The sequence below is a fragment of the Macaca fascicularis genome, chromosome 1, assembly GCF_037993035.2.
Source record: "Macaca fascicularis isolate 582-1 chromosome 1, T2T-MFA8v1.1".
Lineage (NCBI taxonomy): Eukaryota > Metazoa > Chordata > Mammalia > Primates > Cercopithecidae > Macaca > Macaca fascicularis.
The window spans coordinates 190,010,502-190,033,928 of NC_088375.1; the positions used below are offsets into that span (position 1 = coordinate 190,010,502).

The 23,427-nt window shown below is 48.8% G+C and overlaps 1 protein-coding gene and 2 non-coding genes across 19 annotated transcripts in view; 2 read left to right on the forward strand and 1 right to left on the reverse strand.

Annotated features, from left to right (window-relative positions):
• Positions 1-4,360: 4,360 nt before the first annotated feature.
• Positions 4,361-4,476, forward strand: LOC123570728 (U5 spliceosomal RNA). The gene has a single exon (XR_006694981.2). It is a non-coding gene; the product is annotated as a U5 spliceosomal RNA (small nuclear RNA).
• A 5,770-nt stretch (positions 4,477-10,246) lies between these two features.
• The window catches only part of ARMH1 (armadillo like helical domain containing 1), a 51,892-nt gene continuing 38,711 nt past the window's right edge, over positions 10,247-23,427 (reverse strand). For 4 of the 17 annotated variants that reach the window (XM_045386570.3, XM_045386545.3, XM_045386553.3 and 1 more), the window contains 3 exons: positions 11,434-11,704; positions 10,625-11,283; positions 10,247-10,551 (listed from right to left, as the gene is read on the reverse strand). In XM_045386570.3, coding sequence (XP_045242505.2) covers positions 10,436-10,551; positions 10,625-11,283; positions 11,434-11,704 — 1,046 coding nt within the window. In that variant the 3' untranslated portion in view covers positions 10,247-10,435. Of the gene's footprint in view, positions 10,552-10,624; positions 11,284-11,433; positions 12,031-23,427 lie in introns of those variants that run through there. The other 13 variants (XR_012421054.1, XR_012421053.1, XM_005543598.5 and 10 more) reach the window with 13 other exon arrangements.
• LOC123570761 (U5 spliceosomal RNA) lies at positions 13,828-13,944 on the forward strand. The gene has a single exon (XR_006695009.2). It is a non-coding gene; the product is annotated as a U5 spliceosomal RNA (small nuclear RNA).

The window sequence follows — 23,427 nt, forward strand, 5'->3', positions numbered from 1 at the left end:
GTGATTCACACCTGTAATCCCAGCACTTGGGGAGGCTGAGGCAAGAGAATCACTTGAGGCCAGGAGTTCAAGACCAGTCTGGCCAACATAGCGAGACCCTATCTCTACTAAAAATACAAAAATCAGCTGGGTGTGATGGCACACGTCTGTAATCCCAGGTACTCGGGAGGCTGAGGCACAGGAATCGCTTGAACCCAGAAGGCGGGAGTTGCCAGTTGCAGTGAGCTGAGATCGCACCACTGTACTACAGGCTGGGTGACAGAGACTCTATCTCAAAAAAAAAAAAAAAAAACCAGAGAAAAGGCTGGGTGCGGTGGCTCACGCCTGTAATCCCAGCACTTTGGGAGGCTGAGGCAGGAGAATGGCGTGAACCCGGGAGGCGGAGCTTGCCGTGAGCCAAGATCGCGTCACTGCACTCCAGCCTGGGCAACTGAGCGAGACTCCGTCTCAAAAAAAAAAAAAAAAGAAATCCGGTGGTGTTTGTAGTCCCTATCTCACTTGACCATTCATTTGACATAGGTGACCAGTCCTTTCTTTTTTTTTTGAGACGGAGTCTAGCTTTGTCGCCAGGCTGGAGTGCAGTGATACGATCTCGGCTCACTGCAACCTCTGCCTCCCGGGTTCAAGCGATTCTCCTGCCTCAGCCTCTCGAGTAGCTGAAATTACAGGCACATGCCCCCACGCCCAGCTAATTGTTGTACTTTTTTTTTTTTAAGTAGATACGGGGTTTCACTGTGTTAGCCAGGATGGTCTCGATCTCCTGACCTCGTGATCTGCCCTCCTTGGCCTCCTAAAGTGCTGGGATTACAAGCGTGAGCCACCACGCCCAGTCCTTTTTTTTTTTTTGACACAGACTCTTGCTCTGTCACCAGGCTAGAGTGCAATGGCATGATCTTGGCTCACTGCAATCTCTGCCTCCTAGGTTCAAGAGAGTCCTCTAGGGCCGCGCTAGGTGGCTCAAGCCTGTAATCCCAGCACTTTGGGAGGCTGAGACGGGCGGATCACAAGGTCAGGAGATCAAGACCATCCTAGCTAACACGGTGAAACTCCGTCTCTAATAAAAAATACCAAAAAAAAAAACTAGCTGGGCGAGGTGGCGGGTGCCTGTAGTCCCAGCTACTCGGAAGGCTGAGGCAGGAGAATGGCCTAAACCCGGGAGGCGGAACTTGCAGTGATCCGGCCACTGGACTCCAGCCTGGGCGACAGAGCGAGACTCCGTCTCAAAAAAAAAAAAAGAGAGTCTTCTGCCTCAGCTTCCTGAGTGTCTGGGACTACAGGCACACGCCACCATGCCTGCCTAAGTTTTTTACTTTTAGTAGAGGTGGGGTTTCACCATATTGACCAGGCAGGTCTCGAACTCCTGACCTGGTGATCCGCCTGCCTTGTCCTCCCAAAGTGCTGAGATTACAGGCGTGAACCACCACACTCAGCCTTTTTTTTTTTTTTTTTTGAGACAGAGTCTCATTCTGTCACCCAGGCTGGAGTGTGGTGGCATGATCTTGGCTGATTGCAACCTCTGCCTTTTGGGTTCAAGGGATTCTCCTGCCTCAGCCTCCCGAGTAGCTGGGATTACAGATGCCCGCTACTACGCCCGGGTAATTTTTGTAGTTTTAGTAGAGATGGAGTTTCACCATTTTGGCCAGGCTAGTCTCGAACTCCGGACCTCAGGTGATCTGCCTGCCTCGGCCTCTCAAAGTGCTGGGATTTTAGGCACCTGGCCTGACCATCCCCTTCTTGCAACTTTGTTTGTTTTTTTTTTTTTTTTTTTTTTTTTGAGATGGAGTCTCGCTCTGTCACCCAGCCACAACGCCCGGCTAATTTTTTGTATTTTTAGTAGAAACAGGGTTTCACTGTGTTAGCCAGGATGGTCTTGATCTCCTGACCTTGTGATCCGCCCGCCTCAGCCTCCCAAAGTGCTGGGATTACAGGCGTGAGCCACCGCGCCCGGCCCCTTCTTGCAACTTCTTTCTGCCCTTGGTTTCTGCGCTGGTTTCCCTCCTGCCTCCTCTTCTCCTTCACATGCTCCTTCTGCTGCACCTCTTCTTTATGTCCCTTTTCTCTTGGACCTAGCCTAGATTTTTTCCTCTCTTTCCTGAGTCATCTGGTCTGGAGTGGGGCCTGATAATTTGCATTTCTAAGAAGTACCCAGGTGCAATAGGTGTCTTTGCTAGCGATCCCTGAACAAAGTACCACAAAACTGGTGGCTTACATGACAGAAACTTGTTGTCTTGCAGTTCTAGAGCCCTCATCTTAATATATTACATCTGCAATGATCCTTTTCCAAACAAAGTCACATTCTGAGGTGATGGGAATTAGGACTTCAATATATGAATTTTGGGGGTGGGGTGGAGGTGGGGGACACAATTCACCTGTAACAGGAAGTGATGCTGATGATGCTTTAAAACACTAATCTGGTCAGGCGCAGTGAGTGGCTCATGCCTGTAATCCCAGCACTTTGGGAGGCTGAGGCATGAGGATCACTTGAGCTCAGGAGTTCTAGAGCAGCCTGGGCCACACAGCAAAAACTTGTCCATATAAAAAATACAAAAATTAGGCCGGGCGCGGTGGCTCAAGCCTGTAATCCCAGCACTTTGGGAGGCCGAGACGGGCGGATCACGAGTTCAGGAGATCGAGACCATCCTGGCTAACACGGTGAAACCCCGTCTCTACTAAAATACAAAAAAAATTAGCCGGGCGAGGTGGCGGGCGCCTGTACTCCCAGCTACTCGGGAGGCTGAGGCAGGAGAATGGCGTGAACCCGGGAGGCGGGGCTTGCAGTGAGCTGAGATCCGGCCACTGCACTCCAGCCTGGGCAACAGAGCTAGACTCCGTCTCAAAAAAAAAAAAAAAGAAAAAATACAAAAATTAGCTGGGCGTGAAGACACATACCTGTAGTCCCAGCTAGTTGGGAGGCTGAGGTGGGAGGATCACCTGAACCTGAGCCTGGAGATCGAGGCTGTGGTGAGCCATGATCCCGCCACTGCCATCCAACCTGGGTGACAGAGTGAGACCCTGTCTCCAAAAAAAACCACACCAAACAAACAAAAAAAACACTAATCTGATCATGTTCTCCTTTAAAGCTTTTCAGTGACTCCTCATTGTCCTTAAGGTAAATCCAAGTTAGCTTGGTATGGAAGGTCCATCAAGATGTGGTCCCTGTGATTTAGCCACTTGCCCTGTCACCACTTGGCTCACACTGCTTAGGGTGTCCCTCTGCCTAGAATGTCATCACCACCCTACTTCTTTGGATCCTTTCATGCTTGGCACATGTCACTCACTGAACATTCTATTATCAGCGCTCATCACACGTGCCTGTCTCCTAGCACAGGATTTCCTAGTACTCAATAAATTTTTGGTAAATGACTGTGTGAATACAATTATTTTACGGCTCTTTTTTTTTTTTTTTTTTTTTTTACTTTAAGTGCCAATTACAAAATAAGGTCACTTTTTTTTTTTGACGGAGTTTCGCTCTTGTTGCCCAAGCTGGAGTGCAGTGGTGCGACCTCGGCTCACTGCAACCTTCACCCCCTGGGTTCAAGCGATTCTCCTGCCTCAGCCTCCCAAGTAGCTGGGATTGCAGTCATGCACCACCACGCCCAACTTATTTTGTACTTTTTTTTTTTTTTTGAGACGGAGTCTCGCTCTGTCGCCCAGGCTGGAGTGCAGTGGCCGGATCTCAGCTCACTGCAAGCTCCGCCTCCCGGGTTTACGCCATTCTCCCGCCTCAGCCTCCCGAATAGCTGGGACTACAGGCGCCCGCCACCTCGCCCGGCTAGTTTTTTGTATTTTTTTTAGTAGAGACGGGGTTTCACTGTGTTAGCCAGGATGGTCTCGATCTGCTGACCTCGTGATCCGCCCGTCTCGGCCTCCCAAAGTGCTGGGATTACAGGCGTGAGCCACCGCGCCCGGCCTTTTTTTTTTTTAAGTATAGACGGGGTTTCTCCATGTCAGTCAGGCCAGTCCTGAACTCCTGACCTCAGGTGATCCGCCCAAAATAAAGTCACTTTCTAGTTAGACCAGGCATCTATAGTTCTGAAAATCTGGCTTCTGCTCTGTCCCCTGGTGGTGGCCCAACGCCTAGAAAAAGTAACGAACTATTTAGGGTATTTCTGGAAACCGAGGGGGGGTGGTGACTCAGCACATCATTTACATACCCACAATGCATTGCACACAGAACACGTCCTACTTTAAAAGGAGATTCTCCCTTTTTTCCCCTTTTTCCTTTATCATAAAAACGAAGCTCCTTTCACACAATTGTCTGAGATAAAAACAGAAGTCGCTAGCTCCTTTGGTTAATAGTAACCATTGCTAATCTAGTAGTGACCGTCACCCGAGGACTGTGTGCAACGAATGGCAGGGTATACTCTGGTTTCTCTTCAAATCGTATAAATCTTTCGCCTTTTACTAAAGATTTCCGTGGAGAGGAACAATTCCGAGTCTTAAGCCAATTTTTTGAGGTCTCACGTTTGTGGGACTAACTAAGAGTGTTCAAAAGTCAGACGAAGATCATCTGTATACTGTAACATTCTTGAAGCTGTTTGCTCGTTGCTGTGTGTGAAGTGGCATTTCGTTTGTTCATTCAGCTTAAACCATACTGTTATTGGGGGTGTCACTTATTTTTTTGTAAATGGAGTTTTACTCATTCTCTAGGATGGAGAACAGTGACTAATCTCTGCCTCCTGGATTAATTCTAGAAACAGGGTCTCACTGTGTCATTCAGTCTGGAGTGCAGTGGCACGATCATAGCTCACTGCAGCCTTAGAACTCCTGGCCTCAACTGATTCAAGCACCTCGGCCTCCCGTGAGCCACCGCTTCCCGCTTGGCCAGTTTAGTTTTTAAAGGTTTTTTTATTTTATTTAAAAAAATTGCCGGGCGCGGTGGCTCACGCCTGTAATCCCAGCACTTTGGGAGGCCGAGGCGGGCGGATCACAAGGTCAGGAGATCGAGACCACGGTGAAACCCCGTCTCTACTAAAAATACAAAAAATTAGCCGGGCGCGGTTGTGGGCGCCTGTAGTCCCAGCTACTCGGGAGGCTGAGGCAGGAGAATGGCGTGAACCCGGGAGGCGGAGCTTGCAGTGAGCCGAGATCGCGCCACTGCACTCCAGCCTGGGCGACAGAGCGAGACTCCGTCTCAAAAAAAAAAAAAAAAATTTTTTTTTTTTAAATTATGATCACTTTAGCCCAGTGGTTCCTAGATTTTTGGATTTCCCAATTATTAAAATTTCCAGAAAAGTTCTGGGGTACTATTTTTTACCATTATACAAAAGAAAACATTTCAAGACTAAAACTAAAACCAAATGACAAAAAAAAAAAAGAAAGAAAAAGAAAAAGAAAAAAGACTAAAAACTAAAAATGACTTGATCGCAACGTAAAGGATAGGAAATCCAGCCTGACACGGTGGCTCACACCTGTAATCCCAGCACTTTGGGAGGCCAAGGCGGGTGGATCACTTGAGGTTAGGAGTTCAAGACCAGCCTGGCCAACATGGTGATCCCCCGTCTCTACTGAAAATACAAAAGTTAGCTGGGCGTGGGCACGGTGGCAGGCGCCTGTAATCCCAGCTACTCGGGAGGCTGAAGCAGGATAATCGCTTGAACCCGGGAGGTGGAGGTTGCAGTGCGCCGAGATTGTGACATTGCACTCCAGCCTGGGTGACAGAGAGACTCTGTCAAAAAAGTAAAATAGGCCGGGCGCGGTGGTGCATGCCTGTAATCCCAGCACTTTGGGAGGCCAAGGCGGGCGGATCACGAGGTCAGGAGATCAAGACCATCCTGGCTAACACGGTGAAACCCCATCTCTATTAAAAATACAAAAAAAATTAGCAGGGCAAGGTGGCAGGCACCTGTAGTCCCAGCTACTAGTGAGGCTGAGGCGGGAGAATGGCATGAACCTGGGAGGCGGAGCTTGCAGTAAACCGAGATAAAAAATTAGCCAGGCGTGGTGCCGCATGCCTGTAGTCCCAGTTACAGGAGAATCGCTTGAACCCAGGAGGCGGAGGTTGCAGTGAGCCAAGACCACGCCACTGCACTCCAGCCTGGGAACAGAGTGAGACTCTGTCTCAAAATAAACAAACAAATAAATAAATTAATTAATTAATTAAAAAAAATAGGAAATCCATTTAGCTTTAAAGAAAACATAACAAAACATATATATATGTATAGTTAACTCTTCTCTCCTCTGTAGGTACAAAAAAAGGAAAGCTGAGGCTTAAAATAAGTTTGGGGAAAGCAGAACTGCCTTAGACCAACAATGTCAGGGCTGGTGATGCCCTCTTGTGGCATCCTGGAGAATTACTGCCATCTGACTTCATTTCCTCCGACTTGGAGGGACTATTCCCTCACAATACCTCAGTCACTGATTCATGCATGCCAGGCATTGTCCTAACAGTATCCCTGTCCTCGTGGAGTTTACAGTCAGGCGGAGGACATACAATTAATAAACATAATAAAGTAATGCCGTGGAAAAAAAAAAACAGAGTAAGATGGGAAGGGAGATGATGAGTATAGAGAGTCGTAGTGTGCATTGCAATTTAAAAAGAGTAGGCCTTCTTGTAGAGTTGAAGAGAGGTAGGGGAGTGAGCCATGTGGATATATGGGGTGAAGTTCTAGGCAGAGTGAACAGTCAGTACAATAGCCTTGAGACAAGAGCTTGTTTGCCTTTTTTTTTTTTTTTTTTTTTTTGAGACAGAGTCTTGTTCTGTCGCCCAGGCTGGAGGGCAGTGGCCTGATCTCGGCTCACTCCAAGCTCTGCCTCCCTGGCTCATGCCATTCTCCTGCCTCAGCCTCCCGAGTAGCTGGGACTAGAGGCGCCCATCACCACGCCCGGCTAAATTTTTGTATTTTTAGTAGAGACGGGGTTTCACTGTGTTAGCCAGGATGGTCTCAATCTTCTGACCTCATGGTCCGCCCGCCTTGGCCTCCCAAAGTGTTGGGATTACAGGCGTGAGCCACCGTGCCCAGCCTGTTTGCCAATTGCAAAAAAAAAAAAAAAAAAAAAAAAAAAAAAAACAACCGCAAGGGAGTCCATTGTGCCTGGAGCAGAGTGAAGGAGAGACAGAGGCAGAAGAGGGAAACCTGAGCACCTAGGGCCTTCATTCAGCGAAATGGGGAGCCCTGCAAGGTTTCAGCACAGTGATAAATCTGAAGCTTAAAAGGATAACCCTGGCTGTCATATTAGAACAGGTATTGACCAGGTACGGTGGTTCACGCCTGTAATCCCAGCACTTTGGGAGGCCAAGGTGGGCACATTACTTGAGCCCAGGCGTTCGAGACCACCCTGGGCAACACAGTGAAACCGGATCTCTAAAGTAATAAAATAATAATAGGCTGGGCCCGGTGGCTCATGCCTGTAATCCCAGTACTTTGGGAGGCTGAAGTGAGTGGATAATTTGAGGTCAGGAGTTCGAGACCACCTTGGCCAACATGGTGAAACCCCGTCTCTACTAAAAATACAAAAATTAGCTAGGCGTGGTGGCAGGAGCCTGTAATCCTAACTACTTGGGAGGCTGAGGCAGGAGAACTGCTTGAGTCCAGGAGGTGGTGAGTGTCAGTGAGCCTAGATCATACCACTGCACTCCAGCCTGGGTGACAGAGTGACATTTCATCTCAAAAAAAAAAAAAAAAAGAAAAGAGAAGAGGAAGAGGGAGAAAAGCAGAATAACATTGCAGAGAGATGATAGTGGCTCAGCCCAGAATATTAGCAATAGAGGTAGTGAGATATGGTTGGATTCTGGATGTATTTGGAAGATAGAGCCAACAGATCTAATAGATATGGATGCTAAAGACAGACATCAAAAAGCACTCCACTATTTTGTTTTGTTTTATAGGAAGGATGAGTTGCCATGAGTTGAATTGGGGAAAGCGGCGCGAGATTAGGAGTTCAGTTTTAGACACAATGAGGTAGAAATATTTTGCTGGAAATAGAAATGTAGGAGTCATTGGCCTATAATGATACTTAAAGTTCTGAGACAGGATGAAATCAGCAGGGTGTAAAGCAGATAAAAAAGAGACTCCAGACCAGGAGCCCTGCCTCACTCCAACTTGAATGAGACTGAATTGAAGAGGAGAAATCTTCAAAAGAAAAAACAAGACTAGGCACACTCAAGCCAGGCACAGTGGCTCATGCCTACAATCCCAGCACTTTGGGGGGCCAAGGCAGGGGATCACTTGAGCCCAGGAGTTGGAGACCACCCTGGACAACATAGTGAGACCTCATCTCTACAAAAAAAGAAAAAAAAATTAGCTGAGTGTGGTGGTGGCGCACACATGTAGCCCCAGCTACTCTGGAGGCTAAGGCATGAGAATTGCTTGAGCCTGGGAAGCAGAGGTTGCAGTGAGTCGAGATTGCACCCCTGCACTCCAGCCTGAGCAACAGAGTGAGACCCTGTCAAAAAAAAAAAGAAAAAAAAGGCTGGGTGTGGTGGCTCAGGCCTATAATCCCAGCACTTTGGGAAGCCGAGGCAGGCAGATCATGAGGTCAGGAGTTCGTGACCAGTCTGGCTAAGATGGTGAAACCCTATCTCTACTAAAAATACAAAAATTAGCTGGGCATGATAGTGCGCGCCTGTAGTCCCAGCTACTCGGGAGGCCGAGGTTGCAGTGAGCTGAGATGGTGCCACTGCACTCCAGCCTAGCGATACAGCAAGACTCTGCCTCAAAACAAAAAAACCCAAAACAACAAAAAACAAAAAAACAAAGACTATGCACACTCCAGCCCCTCCTGGAAGAACCTACCTTTTTCCAGAAATCCTCAACCCAGTCTCCGCCTACCTGCCCTAAGAACCCTTAAGATTTCCCCTTTACCAGGCCCCTCCCCCTGGGAGAAGGTGCTTGGAGCATTAGCTCCCCTTCTCCATTCCTATGATTCAAGATTTTCTTCTTGGTGACTTTGCAAGCTGGGGACCTCCGGCTAGCAATGCCCTACCAGGTCTCACTCGCCAGGTTACCTGCTGCAGGACATGGCCTTTACTTGCTGCAGGAGGCGACCCACCCACTCAGCCCAGTTGGCGGAGTCTAGTTTAAGCACTGGTTCTGGAGTTCTCATCCCATGAGCCCAAGAAGAATGAGGAGGCACTGACAATTGAAGAGTGAGCAAGGTGGGGTTTTACTGAGTGATAAAACAGCTTTTGGTGGCCGTGGGGGGTGGTCCCCCTACCTGAAAGTGGGAAAGTTCCCCTAATATGGCTGAGTCCAGTGCTTCTATGGGCTCAGAATGGGGGAAGGGCAGGCCATAGGTAGTACTGGAAAAGGCAACATTCAGTTGGTTAAAAGGCATTATTCAAAAAGAATCAATCAGGAAAGGGTAGGCAAACAGAAACAGAAGTTCTCACTCTGGATTGTGGGTTTCATCCAGGACCAGCAATCGGTCTTTCAGCCTTCAGGCTGTTTTTGGCTTGAAGGTGGGGTTTCACTGGGGACCCACCCCTATCTGCCTAGGCATTTGGCCTTCTCCTGTTGCTGTCTCCTAGATCAATGAATAAAGCTTCTGCTCTGCTTTATGGAACCTGGCCTTGTTCTGTTGGTGCAAATGGTACCAGGCAAGGAAAGGACCCATTAGGATCAAATGACCCCCTTTAATGTAACAGCCGGAGAAAAACCAGGTGGGCAGGGAGTTCTGGAGGGACCCAGGGAATGGAGGGGAGGCCCTCTATTCAGGCTATGCCCTTGAACCTTCCAGGGTGTTGGTGGCCCTTCCCTCTGGATCTGCTTTTTTTTTTTTTTTTTTTTTTTTTTTGAGAAGGAGTCTCGCCCTGTCGCCCAGGCAGGAGTGCAGTAGTGTGATCTTGGCTCACTGCAGCCTCTACCTCCTGGGTTGAAGTGATCCTCCTGCCCCAGCCTCCCGAGTAGCTGCAATTACAGGTGTGTGCCACCACACCCGGCTAATTTTTTATTTATTTTTAATTTTTTTAGTAGAGATGGAGTTTGACCATGTTGGTCAGGCTGGTCTCGAACTCCTGACCTCAGGTGATCCGCCTGCCTCAGCCTCCCAAAGTGCCAGGATTACAGGCGTGAGCCACTGTGCCTGGCCTGTTTTTGAGATGGGGTCTTGCTTTGTTGTCCATGCTGGCTTCCAACTCCCAGGCTCAAGAGATCCTCTTCCTTCAGCCTGCAGAGTAGCTAGGATTACAGGTGCAAGCCACTGTCTTAAACTTGGATGTGCTTTTTAACTTGAGGAGCACAGGCACCACCACCTGTCATCATAGCTCTCACTTGACCTCCCTCCCCCTCCACACACACAAAGAACAGACAGGTATCAAGGCTGTTTATTGACTCTTCACAGCCAGCGGTTCTCCCTCTGCCCTTCCGGGGTGCCTAATCCCCGTCTCCCCCCCTGGAGCCAAGTGGAGTGGCTCTGAGCTTGACCCCAGACGCCTTCCTCTTGCCAGGCTTCCCTGCCCCGCAGCCTTGGCCTTCCTGGTTTGCCACAGGGGTTGTTACTCCTTTGATTCCACATCCTCCTTCTCGAAGTGTGTGAGGTAGGCCATCTGAGCCGAATCATGCGAGCCATAGAGAATGTTCATGCTGTAGGAGCCGCCATGGAGGCGCAGGGCTGCAGGCAAGAAAGGCGGACGTGAGGCTGTGCTGGCGGCGCCTGTGCCCGGCTTCCTTCGTCCCACACTCACCTTTGGTAATATTGACTTTGTTGGCCGCCAAGATGTCCGCCTGAATGCTGTCTAATTTCATGTACAAGTCCTCAGCGTTGCTCTGAGGACAGGAGCAAGGGGGACCCGGCTGGGGTGCCAGGGCAGTCTGGACTTGGAGTTGGGCTTGGCAGAGGGATGTTGCAGGTGGGGGGCGAGTTGGCAGCCTGACCGAAAGGGCAGGAAAGGGAACAGGAAAGTGGCGGGTGGAGGAGCCTAGGCCAGAGCAGTCCCTCCTGCAGCTGGTGGCCAGGTCCACTCTGCATGTGGAACGCTCCAGGATGGGGACTGTGTGAAGGGGCACCACACTGTCCGAGTCGCCGTCTGAGGGCGCACTTACCAGGAAGAGCTGGTAGAGTTCCTCTCCCATGCCCTTGCGCACGTGCTCCGCTACCAACGGGAACATCTGCACGAAGCACTGCGCCGCGCGGGCGGGGCGGCGTGACTGCGGGGGCGGCGGGACTGTGGCTGCCGCAGCCCTTCCCGCCCCCTCGCTAGCCGCAGTGCGCACCTCCAGCGTGAGGCTGGCCAGCCGCTGGCTGTTGCTGTGGTCCATGTTGCCCATGGCGGCCATTAGGCCGTGCACCACGTGCAGGTACAGCAGCTCCTCGGCGATGCTCATGTCGTTGCGTGCCAGGACCCTGGGCCGGGGGATTCGGGCTGGGCCGATGCCCTGGGCTCACCCAGCGCACACCCCCGCCCACCCGGCGCACAGCGTCCTGAGCGCTCCCGGGGCCCGCGGGCAGCGCCAAACCAGGCTTGTAGCCACCCACTACCCTCTGCCCGCTTACCCGATGGCCTTGGCGGCCGCGGCCTGCTGCAAAAACATCGGCAGGCTGGGGGCGAGCTGGAGAACTGAGGGGTCTGAGGAGGGGGCGGCCGTGAGGCAGGAGACCCCCCTCCCTTGGCCCAGGCAGCCCCATCTGAGCAGGTCCCTACCACTGAGGATCTTGGCCTGCAATTTGGAGGTCTCCTTGACCGACGGTATCAGCAGCGCCACGAGGCCCTTGAGCAGCGCCTGGCGCACATCGTAACCCACGAGGTCCTTGATCAACTCGATGGCTGGGGAAGGGCAGAGGTGCTGGTGAGAGGCCCCAGGCCCCTCCACCACCGAGGAAGCAAAGAACTCCGTGAACCAAGTCGCCACTCGTCACTGTCCTCCTCTCGACCTTTTACTGACCAGGGCTGTGCAGGGCGTGGGGGAGCTGGGAAAGCGAACCTCAGTTGAAGAACAGGAGGCGGGGGCTGAAGGGGGAGGAGGAAGGGTTGTATGGTGGTCCATCTGTCGAGGCGGCCTAGGATGTCAGCGCTGGAAGCTGAGAGGCCCCACAGAGGTGGACCTTCGCCTTGGAGGAATCCAGGTTTCATGGAGGAGGGAAGTGCTGGGTCTTTATAGGAAGACAAGATGGAGAAAGACAAGGGGTGAGAGGGAGACAGAGAAAGTGGGTGAGAGACTTGTGGCAGGAAATGAGAAAGGGGAAGCAAGGTAGGCACTCCTTCTAACTATCGTCGAGCCCTCTCCACCAGGCACGGTGCCAGGCTTCCCATACAGCATCCGTGGAAGCTCTCCAGAACCAGATGAGGTTCACTTCCCCGTTTTACCTTTGCCAAAATTAGGCACAGAGAGGTAAACCACTTTGCCTAAGCTACACAGCTAGGAAATGGTGGAAGCAGAAGGAGGGGAGGATTTGGTTAGGAAGGAGAAAGGGACTAGAATTTATGGAGGGCGTTTCCTGCAGGCTTTCCTGTAGATATTTTACAGGCGTTCATTCAGTCCAGCATTCACTCAGCCTTTCGGCACGGCTGCATGTGAATACCTATCGTGCCAGGCGCGGCATTGGGTGTTGAAGATACAGACTGAATTCATTCATTCGACCAACCCTCCGTAAGCATGCACAAACAGGCAGCGATGATACGGTGACAGGTGCTGTGGAAGGAGTCAGTGGTTGGGCTGTGGGAGCACCAGAGAAAATCGGCAAGGATTGTTTTTGTAAAGAAGAGGAAGGAACCACAGAGGTAGAGGGGGCAGGAGGAGATGCTAAGGTGATGGCACACCAGCGTAAATGCTACCTTTTTTTTTTTTTTTGAGACGGAGTCTGTCGCTCAGGCTGGAGTGCAGTGGCACGATCTTGGCTCACTGCAACCTCCACCTCCTGGGTTCAAGAGATTCTCCTGCCTCAGTCTCCCGAGTAGCTGGGATTACAGGCGCCCACCACCACGCCTGGCTAATTTTTTTTTGGTATTTTTAGTAGAGACAGGGTTTCACCATCTTGGCCAGGCTGGTGTTGAACTCCTGCCCTCGTGATCCACCCTCCTCGGCCTCCCAAAGTGCTGGGATTGCAGGCATGAGCCACTGCACCTGGCAGGTAAATGCTACTTTTTTTTTTTTTTTTTTTTTTTGAGACAGAGTTTCACTCTCGTCACTCAGGCTGGAGTGCAATCCCTCACTGCAACCTCTGCCTCCCAGGTTCAAGCGATACTCCTGCCTCAGCCTCCCAAGTAGCTGGGATTACAGGCGTCTGCCACCACGCCCTGCTAATTTTTGTATTTTTAGTAGAGACAGGGTTTCACTATGTTGGCAAGGCTGGGCTTGAACTCCTGACCTCAGGTGATCCACCTGCCTCGGCCTCTCAAAGTGCTGGGATTACAGGCATGAGCCACTTCGCTGGCCTTTTTTTTTTATTATTTAAATTTTACTTTTTTTCTGAGACAAGGTCTTACTATGTTGTCCAGGCTGGTCTTGAACTCCTGGGCTCAAGCGATCCTCCTACCTCTGCCTCCTGAGGTGCAGGATTACAGGTGTGAGTCACTGTGCACCCGCCACTGCTACTCTGAACACATGTGGCGGCTACATGGAAGATAGAACTTGACTACCAGCTCAGTAGTCAAGTGCCTCTCTCTCTCCATTTACCAGTAAGATAGAGGGTTTAGGGAAAGTCCTTGTTCCCCACTCAGCTCATTTGCATCCCATAATGCAATGTAGATATGAGAATTATTACCAGGGTTATCTGCTTGAATAATAATATTTAAAAAATTTTTTTCTTTGTCAGGAGATTTTACCCAGTGAGAAATGTTTAGGACAATTTTCTAGAGTGGAAGAAAAGCTTCTGTCTGCGGGTCCAAAGGCACCGTAAGTGTAGGGGGATCAGTCAATATCAGGGACGCCAGGCACAAGAGCAGTAGCTATGCTCTAGTTTCTCTTCATAACGAATAAATCTTTCGCCTTTTACTAAAGATTTCCGTGGAGAGAAACAATTGTGAGTTTACCACCAAATTTTTTGACGTCCTGCTTAGGCAGGGCTAAATATCTAGTTTGACAAAGATAGATATCTTAATGTAGTGTTTTATGTTTGTTGGTCTTGGCATTCTGGGAGGATGGGGTGGACCTACTAAAATCTAACTTAGTGTGTTGGGGGTACCGCTAATCCTAGTTACTTGCGGTTCTGGGGTAGGTTAAGGGTTTCACTATGTTGGTCAGGCTGGTCTGGAACTCCTGACCTCAAGTGATCCACCTGCCTCAGCCTCCTAAAGTGCTGAGATTACAGGCATGAGCCACCATGCCTGGCGTGCTTTGCCTTTTGATGCTGTTAGTTGCTTCAGGATCAGCAAACGGCCTCAACTTTGAGGGCTGGCTTACCTTTTTGGGTTCTCAGCTTCCCCTGGATTTCGGTATGATAATTCTTCATTGTACTGCTCTCCAATGCTATTAATAAGACTACATTCTTTTTTTTTGGAGATATTTTAGTAGTTCCAGGAGGGATATTTGTTGAAATTGCCCAGCCCACTATGATCAGAAAGATAAGTCTTCTTTTTTTTCCTGGAGATGGAATTTCACTCTTGTTGCCCAGGCTGGAGTGCTATGGTGCGATCTTGGCTCACCACAACCTCCGCCTCCCAGGTCAAACGATTCTCCTGCCTCAGCCTCCCGACTAGCTGGGATTACAGGCATGCACCACCATGCCCAGCTAATTTTTTGTACTTTTAGTAGAGACGGGTTTCTCCATGGTGGTCAGGCTGGTGTCTAACTCCCGATCTTAGGTGATCCACCCGCCTCGGCCTCCCAAAGTCCTGGGATTACAGGTGTGAGCCACCATGCCCGGTCCAGAAACGCTTCGTATGACCAACCAGCCACTGCCGTTGGGCTGCCTCTTTCTTCCAGGTCTTCCAGGGTAGCCCTCGCAATCCCATCTGCCCATCCTCTGCAGCCTCTGGTTGCCCAGATGTGGTCCTATTTTGGAATCAAAGGCCCAGCAACATTGTGGAGGGAAAGGGACAAGCCCCGGGAAGGTGCAAAGCACTTGAGCTTCCCTGGCTTCCCCCAAACACTCTGATCTGAATAGAATGGCAGACTGGACATCTCTGGCTGCGTGGCAGCCGCAGCCTGCACTGGCTGGTGCCTGAAAGTGTTTCTCACTTGTTCTACTATTTGGTTTCTTCCCTCTTCTTGAATTGGTGCAGCTCATTTTTTTGGAGCCTGGCCCCTCATGCATCTGATGACACTTGGCTTTGTTGCCTGCAGCACATCCCTCATTAGTAGTTGGGCTCTTTCCAGGCACAAGCTGGCAGCATGTAATGCCAGGACATCCTGGGCAAAATGTCTGCCTATGCCTAAGAGCTCTTCCTGCAGCGAGACATGACTTGGTGGACATTCAGGGTAGAAACGAATGGGTGAAGATATTTTTATGAAAATTTCCTGACCACAAATAGCATTTTCTGCCCATGTAGAACCAAATACTCCAGAAGACAAACGTCTAGTTCTGACTATTCACTTTACACTAAATGCTTAATCTTTTGCTAATTGTGTATTTGTAACACTTGGAGCTACTTGGAAAAATGAAGATTTATTCACTGAATCGTTTTTGACTGAGTTTTAAAATTCACAGCTGTCACTGTTTATACCCAAAGTGAAAGTACTGGTCTCTGCCCAAATGTCTTCACAGGAACCACAGCCAGTTACAACTCTTCATCTATCATGGCAGTTACTACGAAGGGCAATTCCTTCAGAAAGCAAAGGACAACAAAAGACTATCTTTGGCAGCTTTGCCTAAAGCCTGTGGTGCTGATAACACCCAAATGTCCTAAAGCTGAGCAATCACTGATTTATTCATTGATTCATTCATTTAACAAAATTCTCATTGAGCATCTTGTCTGTGCCAGGCCTCTGGGCTTGGGCTATGAAGAGGACTAAGATCTAATCACTGGCCTTAGGGACATCACAGCTGAGTGGGGGACACCAATAGGGAGACTGGCATTTATGATGCAGTGTTATCAGGGCCATGGGAACACAAAGGAAGCCAGGCTGGTTGATGGAGTGGAGATGATAGGGGATGGAGAATCAGGAGAAGGATTCCTTGGAGAAGGTGATGCTTGAATTGGCAAAACCATGGGGAGAAGGGAGGGGCTGGAATGTAGAATGTGGCAAGTGCTATGTTGGATAGTGCCATGTCACACTTGTGGCCAGGCAAGGGAGATCTGGTTGAGAAACAGGGATGCTGGGCCATGCATCACAGCTAAGCCTGTGGAGGTGGGCCAGCTCCATCTTCTGAGTGGCTTTGCATGTGCCAACAACCCAATACAGCAGGTATTTTTCTCATCTTTCATTTCAGAGAAAAGGAAGGCTCAAAAAAGTTGGGTAGCTCGCCCAGGATGAGATAGCTAATAAGAATAGTTTTGATTGCAGGCCAGGCGCGGTGGCTCATGCCTGTAATCCCAGCACTTTGGGAGGCTGAGGCGGGTGGATCACGAGGTCAGGAGTTCAAGACCAGCCTGGCCAAGATGGTGAAACCCCGTCTCTACTAAAACTACAAAAATGAGCCAGGTGCAGTGTCAGGTGCCTGTAATCCCAGCTACTTGGGAGGCTGAGGCAGGAGAATCTCTTGAACCCAGGCGGCAGAGATTGCAGTGAGCCGAGACTGCATCACTGCACTCCAGTCAAGGTGACAGAGTGAGACACCATCTCAAAAAAAAAAAAAAAAAAAAAAAAAAAGTTCTGATTCCAAAGCCCACATTCTTCACTAAGCTCTACTGCCTCCACTCTGGTGGTGGACTAGGAAAATGAACCATGTGTGGCTGCCGTACTGGAGAGATGAAGATTGGTGTAGAGGCCAGTGCAGGTGAACAGTATGAAGACCTGAATTACAGCAGTGGAGACAGAATAGAGAAGAGGGAACAGATCTGAATATTGAGGAGTTAGAATTGACTGGTCTTGTTAGAAGCTGGTTGAAGGTGGGAAGCAAAAAGACATGACAATTACCAATATTTCTAGCCTGGGTAGATATTTCACTGAGCTGCCAAGAATATTTCACTCAATATTTCACTGAGATTGGGACCTTGGAGAAGAAAGGCTTTGAAACTGGAATATCAGAAGTCCACTGGTGACATCTGAGGGGAGGTGTTCTGAAGGCAAATGGACACACGAGTCTAGAGCTGTAGAGAGGTCACTCAGCTACTCTGTCCTCCACCCATAAAATGGGGAAAGTAATAGTGTCCACCTCCTTGGCTTGTTGTGATGGGTAAGTGAGTAAAGATCAAGGGCAGTACCCAGCATAGAGTTAACACTCTATAAAGGTTAGCGACTATTGTTTCTGTCATCAAGGTGGTAGGTGGTAGGTGGTAATTAAAGCTGTGGGAGTGGACGAGGTGCCACAGACAGCAAAGAAGGAGAAGAGAACCTGGGGTTGAATGCTGGAAAAAAAAAAATTGACACCTAGGGGACTGGTAGAGGAATGGGAATGTATAAAAGACCAAGAAGCAGTTTCTAGAGCCATAGGAGGAAGCCAGGAGAGTACGGGTTCGGGAGGGATGAGAGTATTCAAGGAGGAGGTATCATCAGGAGAGTTTGAATGTTTGAGAGTTCAGGCCCCATGAAGCTGAGGGGATGCTCTGTGGGGCCCATCCTCATGCATTTGACAAACAGGGATTGAGCTCGTGCTAGGTGCAGTGCTGGTGCTGATGAAACAGCAGTAAATGAAACAGATGTGACTGGGCTCAGTGGCTCATGCCTGTAATCCTAGCACTTTGGGAAGCTGAAGCAAGCAGATCCCTTGAGGCCAGGAGTTCAAGACTAGCCTGGCCAACATGGTGAAACCCTGTCTCTGCTAAAAATACAAAAATTAGCCAAGTGTGATAGCAGGCGCCTGTAATCCCAGCTACTCAGGAGGCTGAGGCAGGAAAATCGCTTGAGCCCGGGAGGTAGAGGTTGCAGTGAGCCAAGATTGTGCCACTGCACTCCAGCCTGGGCAATGGAGTGAGACTCCATCTCAAGAAAACAAAAGACAGGTGTGAGATGCTTGCCACTCACACTCCATGGAAACTTTAGTGGTGCAAGAGACACATTCATTCCTCCAGTCCAAAGAAGAACTTTGGAATCCTCAGCCTATCAGCATCAGCGGAAACCTCAGCGATCAGTTGTCTGATCATCATATTGAATAGATGAAGAAACCAAGAATAAATGACTTGCCCAGGAAACCACAGTGAACAAGAGACAGGGCTGTAGCAGCAGGCTTAGTATTGCTTTGGCAGAAGGAGCCACAGAAATGGCATTGTATCTGGGAACTGTGGATATTCCATGCAGCCATTTCCAGGGTGCTAACAGCACTGATGTTTTATAATTCTTTGCTCCCAGAGCCTTGCAAAACCAGGGTTCCGGGTCTTTCTCTGCAGGTCCAGACAAGACTGCCACCTACTGGACACCTATGAGAAATGCTCTTCCTTACAGAGGTTTGCTTCCTTTTCCAGCAGGGCACTAGCATGAACATGTTTGGCATGTTGCACTGCTGTAAGAAACAGACCAGTCAGGCGTGGTGGCTCATGCCTGCAATCCCAACACTGTAAGAGGCTGAGGCGGGAGGATCACTTGAGCCCAAGAGTTTGAGGCTGCAGTGAGCTGTCAAGCCACTCAACTCCAGTCTGGGAAACAGTAAAACTGTTTCCAAAAAAAAAAAAAAAAAGGCCGGGGGCAGTCAAATCAGCTTGGGCCACATCGTGAGATCCCATCTCTACAAAAAAATTTAAAAAATTAGCCAGGCATAGTGGTATGTGCCTGTAGTCCCAGCTGCTTACTTGAGCTCAGGAGGTTGAGGCCGCAATGAGCTGTGCATGCGCACTGCACTCCAGCCTGGGTGACAGAGTAAGGCTCTGTCTCAAAAAAAAAAAAAAAAAAGGAAGAGACCAGTGTCAGGCATCTTCCTGACATTCTGTAATTAATTCTGTGTCTGTCTCTGATTTCTGTATACCCTGCTACTTTTTTTGAGGCGGAGTTTTGCTCTTGTTGCCCAGGCTGGAGTGCAATGGCACGATCTCAGCTCACTGCAACCTCTGCCTCCTGGGTTCAAGCGATTCTCCTGCCTCAGCCTCCTGAGTAGCTAGGATTACAGGCATGCGCCACCGTGCCTGGCTAATTTTGTATTTTTAGTAGAGATGGGGGTTTCTCCATGTTGGTCAGGGTGTTCTCGAACTTCCGACCTCAGGTGATCGGCCTGCCTTGGCCTCCCAAAGTACTGAGATTACAGGCGTAAGCCACCATACCTGGCCCCCGTTACCTCTTCCCCCTCTCTCGCGGAGACGGAGCCTCACTCTGTCACTCAGGCTGGAGTGCAGTGGCACGATCTCGGCTCACTGCAAGCTCCGCCTCCCAGGTTCATACCGTTCTCCTGCGTCAGCCTCCCGAATAGCTGGGACTACAGGTGCCCGCCACCACGTCCGGCTAATTTTTTTGTATTTTCAGTAGAGACACGGTTTCACCGTGTTAGCCAGGATGGTCTTGATCTCCTGACCTCGTGATCCACCGGCCTCAGCCTCCCAAAGTGCTGGGATTACAGGCGTGAGTCACCGCGCCCGGCCCCCTGCTACCTCTTTAACTACAACATGTTCAAAGTCCAATGTCGAAACAATAAAAATATCTTTTATGCACACCTTTTGTTTTTAAAGTCAGGCAACAAAGTAACTAATGTATGTGCTATGGTGGTATTTTTATTGCTGGATCAAGAATTACTATGGTGCGGCCGGGCGTGGTGGCTCAAGCCTGTAATCCCAGCACTTTGGGAGGCTGAGACGGGTGGATCACGAGGTCAGGAGATCGAGACCATCCTGGCTAACATGGTGAAACCCCATCTCTACTAAAAAATACAAAAAACTAGCCGGGTGAGGTGGCGGGCGCCTGTAGTCCCAGCTACTCGGGAGGCTGAGGCAGGAGAATGGCGTAAACCCGGGAGGCGGAGCTTGCAGTGAGCTGAGATCCGGCCACTGCACTCCAGCCTGGGCAACAGAGCCAGACTCCGTCTCAAAAAAAAAAAAAAAAGAATTACTATGGTGTGTCTTCCACTGGTATCTGCTTTCACCCAGCCCAACCAGTCCGTGTACTGATGTTTTGAACCATCCCTGAGACCTGAGTCAAGCACCACTGTCCTGAAAAAGGAGGCAGTATAAGCCAAGGGCAGGACACAGATGTTTTGAGGGGCCGGCAAATGGGGAAGTTGGAAATAAGTTTTCCCCCAAGATTTTCAGTTAAATCCCTTGGAAGACTGTTTTACAGACTCTCATAAACGCTAAATAAAGTGTCACAGTTGAAGTGCTCATATACTTTTGGGGAAGTAATGCATCTTTTAAAAATAGCAGGTTTTTATGTGAAAGTCTCCCTCAGTGTCAGAGCCTTCTGACTGCTGTTCAGTGAAGCTGTACAGGACAGGTGGCCTCTTATACAGCAGGAAAGGCTAAAATTACTGCCCACGTCAGCTGAGAAGTACAAAGCAGGGCCGGGCGCAGTGACTCACACCTGTAATCCCAGCACTTTGGGAGCCTCAGGCGGGTGGATGGCTTGAGCCCAGGAGTTGGACACCAGCCTGGCCAACATGGTGAAACCCCATATTTCACTAAAAATATGAAAATTACCCAGGCGTGGTACCGTGTGCTTGTGGTTCCAGCTACTTGGGAGGCTGAGGCACGAGAATCTCTTGAGTCCAGGAGGTGTAGGTTGCAGTGAGCCAAGATCACGCCACTGCACTTCAGCCTGGGTGACAAAGAAAGACTGTCTCAAAAAAAAAAAAAGGCCAGGCTCAGTGGCTCTTGCCATTGCACTCCAGCCTGGGTGACAGAGCGAGACTCCATCTAAAAAAAAAAAAAAAAAAAAGTGTAAAGCAAAGGCATCATGTTCTATAAGGCAAAAATACTAGTTTTAAAACGAGATCCAGATGGTGTGGTGGCTCACACCTGTAATCCCAGCACTTTAGGAGGCTGAGGCGGGTATATCACTTAGGGTTAGGAGTTCGAGACCAGCCTGACCAACGTGGTGAAACCCTGTCTCTACTAAAAATACAAAAATTAGCTGGGTGTGGTGGCACATGCCTGTAATCCCAGCTTCTAGCTTCTTGGGAGGCTGAGGCAGGAGAATTGCTTGAACCTGGGAGGCAGAGGTTCCAGTGAGCCAAGATCACACCACTGTACTCCAGCCTGGGTGACAGAGCAAGACTCCATTGCAAAAAAAAAAAAAAAAAAAAAAAAGAGAGATCCTGATGTATTTGCTTAACCATGTGAGGGGTATGAAGCTAAGAAAACATAATTTTTAAAATATGGCTTACTGTAATCTTAATAATGTTGTCTTTTTTTTTTTTTTTTCGTGGTTCCCAGTAGCTGGGACCACAGGTGTGAGCCACCATGCCCAGCCAATCTTTGTAGTTTTAGAAGAGACAGAGACAGGGTTTCATGGAGTTTCGCTCTTGTTGCCCACACTGAAGTGCTGTGGCACGATCTTGGCTCACTGCAACCTCTGCCTCCCAGGTTCAAGCAATTCTCCTGCCTCAGCCTCCCAAGTAGCTGGAATTACAGGCTCCTGCCACATGTCCGGATAAGTTTTGTATTTTTAGTAGAGAGAGGATTTCACTATGTTGGCCGGGCTGGTCTCCAACTTCTGGCCTCAGGTTGGATCTGCCCGCCTTGGCTTCCCAAAGTTCTGCCTTTGGGATTACAGGTGTGAGCCCCTGCACCCAGCCAGGTCTCAAACTCTTGGCCTCAAGTGATCTGCCCGCCTCGGCCTCCCAAAGTTCTGGGACTACAAGGGTGTCCTTGGGTTTTTATTAGATTCTCAAAGCTGGTAAAAACAAGGCAAGTCTTGTTCTCCTCATACTGAAGACAGAACAGTGTGGTGGTGAGGGCATGGGTGCAGGAGGCAGACTGCCTGGGTTCCATCTACAGCTTTCTCACTTATCATTTTGAGACTGTGGACAGGTTATTTAATTGCTTTGTGCCTCAGTTCCCTCATCTGTAAACTGGGGAGGAAAATAGTACCTACTTCACAGAGTTGTTCTGAGGAATAGATGAGACCATAAAAGAGCTTAGAACGATGCTGGGCACACAGTCATTGTTGGTCACTAGTAGTAGTTATGAGTTAACATCACCATTAGTATTACTGTTGCAACAAAGCTCTGTGAGAAAAAGGACTTGTTTCATTTGTCACTATACGCTCAGTGCCCACCCCAGCGCCATTCTTTTTGAATAAGTAAATGAATAAATGAGAAACTTAAATCATTGAAAATGAAAACAACAAAGGACATTATCAAGAAGATGAAAAGAACCTACAGAATGGGAGAAACCATATATTTGATGAGCACAGAAACTAGAATATATAAAGAACTCTTACAAACCAACAACCAAAAGACAACCCAATTTTTAAAATGGAAAAAGGACCTGAATAGACATTTCTCCAAAGAAGAAATACAAATGGCCAACAAGTCTATAAAACAAGTCTATGTTCACCGTCCGTATTCATCAGGAAAATGCGCTTCACATCCACTAAGATGGCTATAACTAAAGAATCCCCAGAATAACAAGTGTTGGTGAGGACGTGCAGAAATTGGAATGCTCATATATTGCTGCTGGGAATGTAAAATGGTACAACTACTGTGGAAAACAGTTTAGAGGGCTCCTCAATGAGTTAAACAGAATTACCATATGATCCAGCAATTCCACTCCTAGGTATATACCCCAAAGAACTGAAAACAGGTACTCAAACAATTACATGTATGTGGATGTTCATAGAAGCACTGGTTCACAAGAGCCAAAAGCTGGAAATAGCCCAAATGTCTAATAATGAATGAATGGATAAACAAATTGTGGTATATACATACAATGGAATATTATTCAGCCATGAAAAGGAATGAAGTACTGATACATGTTACAATGTGGGTGAACCTTGAAAATATTACGCTAAGTGAAAGAAGCCAGACATAAAGTCATGTATTGTATGATTCCATTTATGTGAAATATATGGAATAGGTAAATCCATAGAGACAGAATGAAGACTGGGGCTTCCCAGGGACTGAAGGGAGTGGAAGGGGAACAGATGCTCACTGAATTCAGGGTTTCCTTGTGCGGGGATGAAAACGTTTTGGAACTAGAGATGGTGGTTGTACAACACCGTTAATGTATACTAAATGCCACTGAATTGTTCATTTTAAAATGGTTAATTTTGTTATGTGAATGTCATCTCAGTTAAAAAATGTGCTTTTATGAAGAAGAAAGAAGTAAACCAAATCTCTGATTAATTTCTAGATCAATCATACCTCTTAGAATTAGGAACCTAAGTAACTTTATACAGCCAAGAACTGAAGGAAATTAACAATGAGGTTCTTGCCACCACCAGTCTCTCCAGGTTTCAGGGGGCCAGGGGAGGAGGTGTCACACATTCAAAGCCTTGTCCATGTCTGTTCGGTTTGGTCAGTTATGGCCACTGTTTCCCTGCACTAGTGTCTCTAGAGGATTCCACTGTGTTAGTGCAGTAGTTCGCTCAGCTA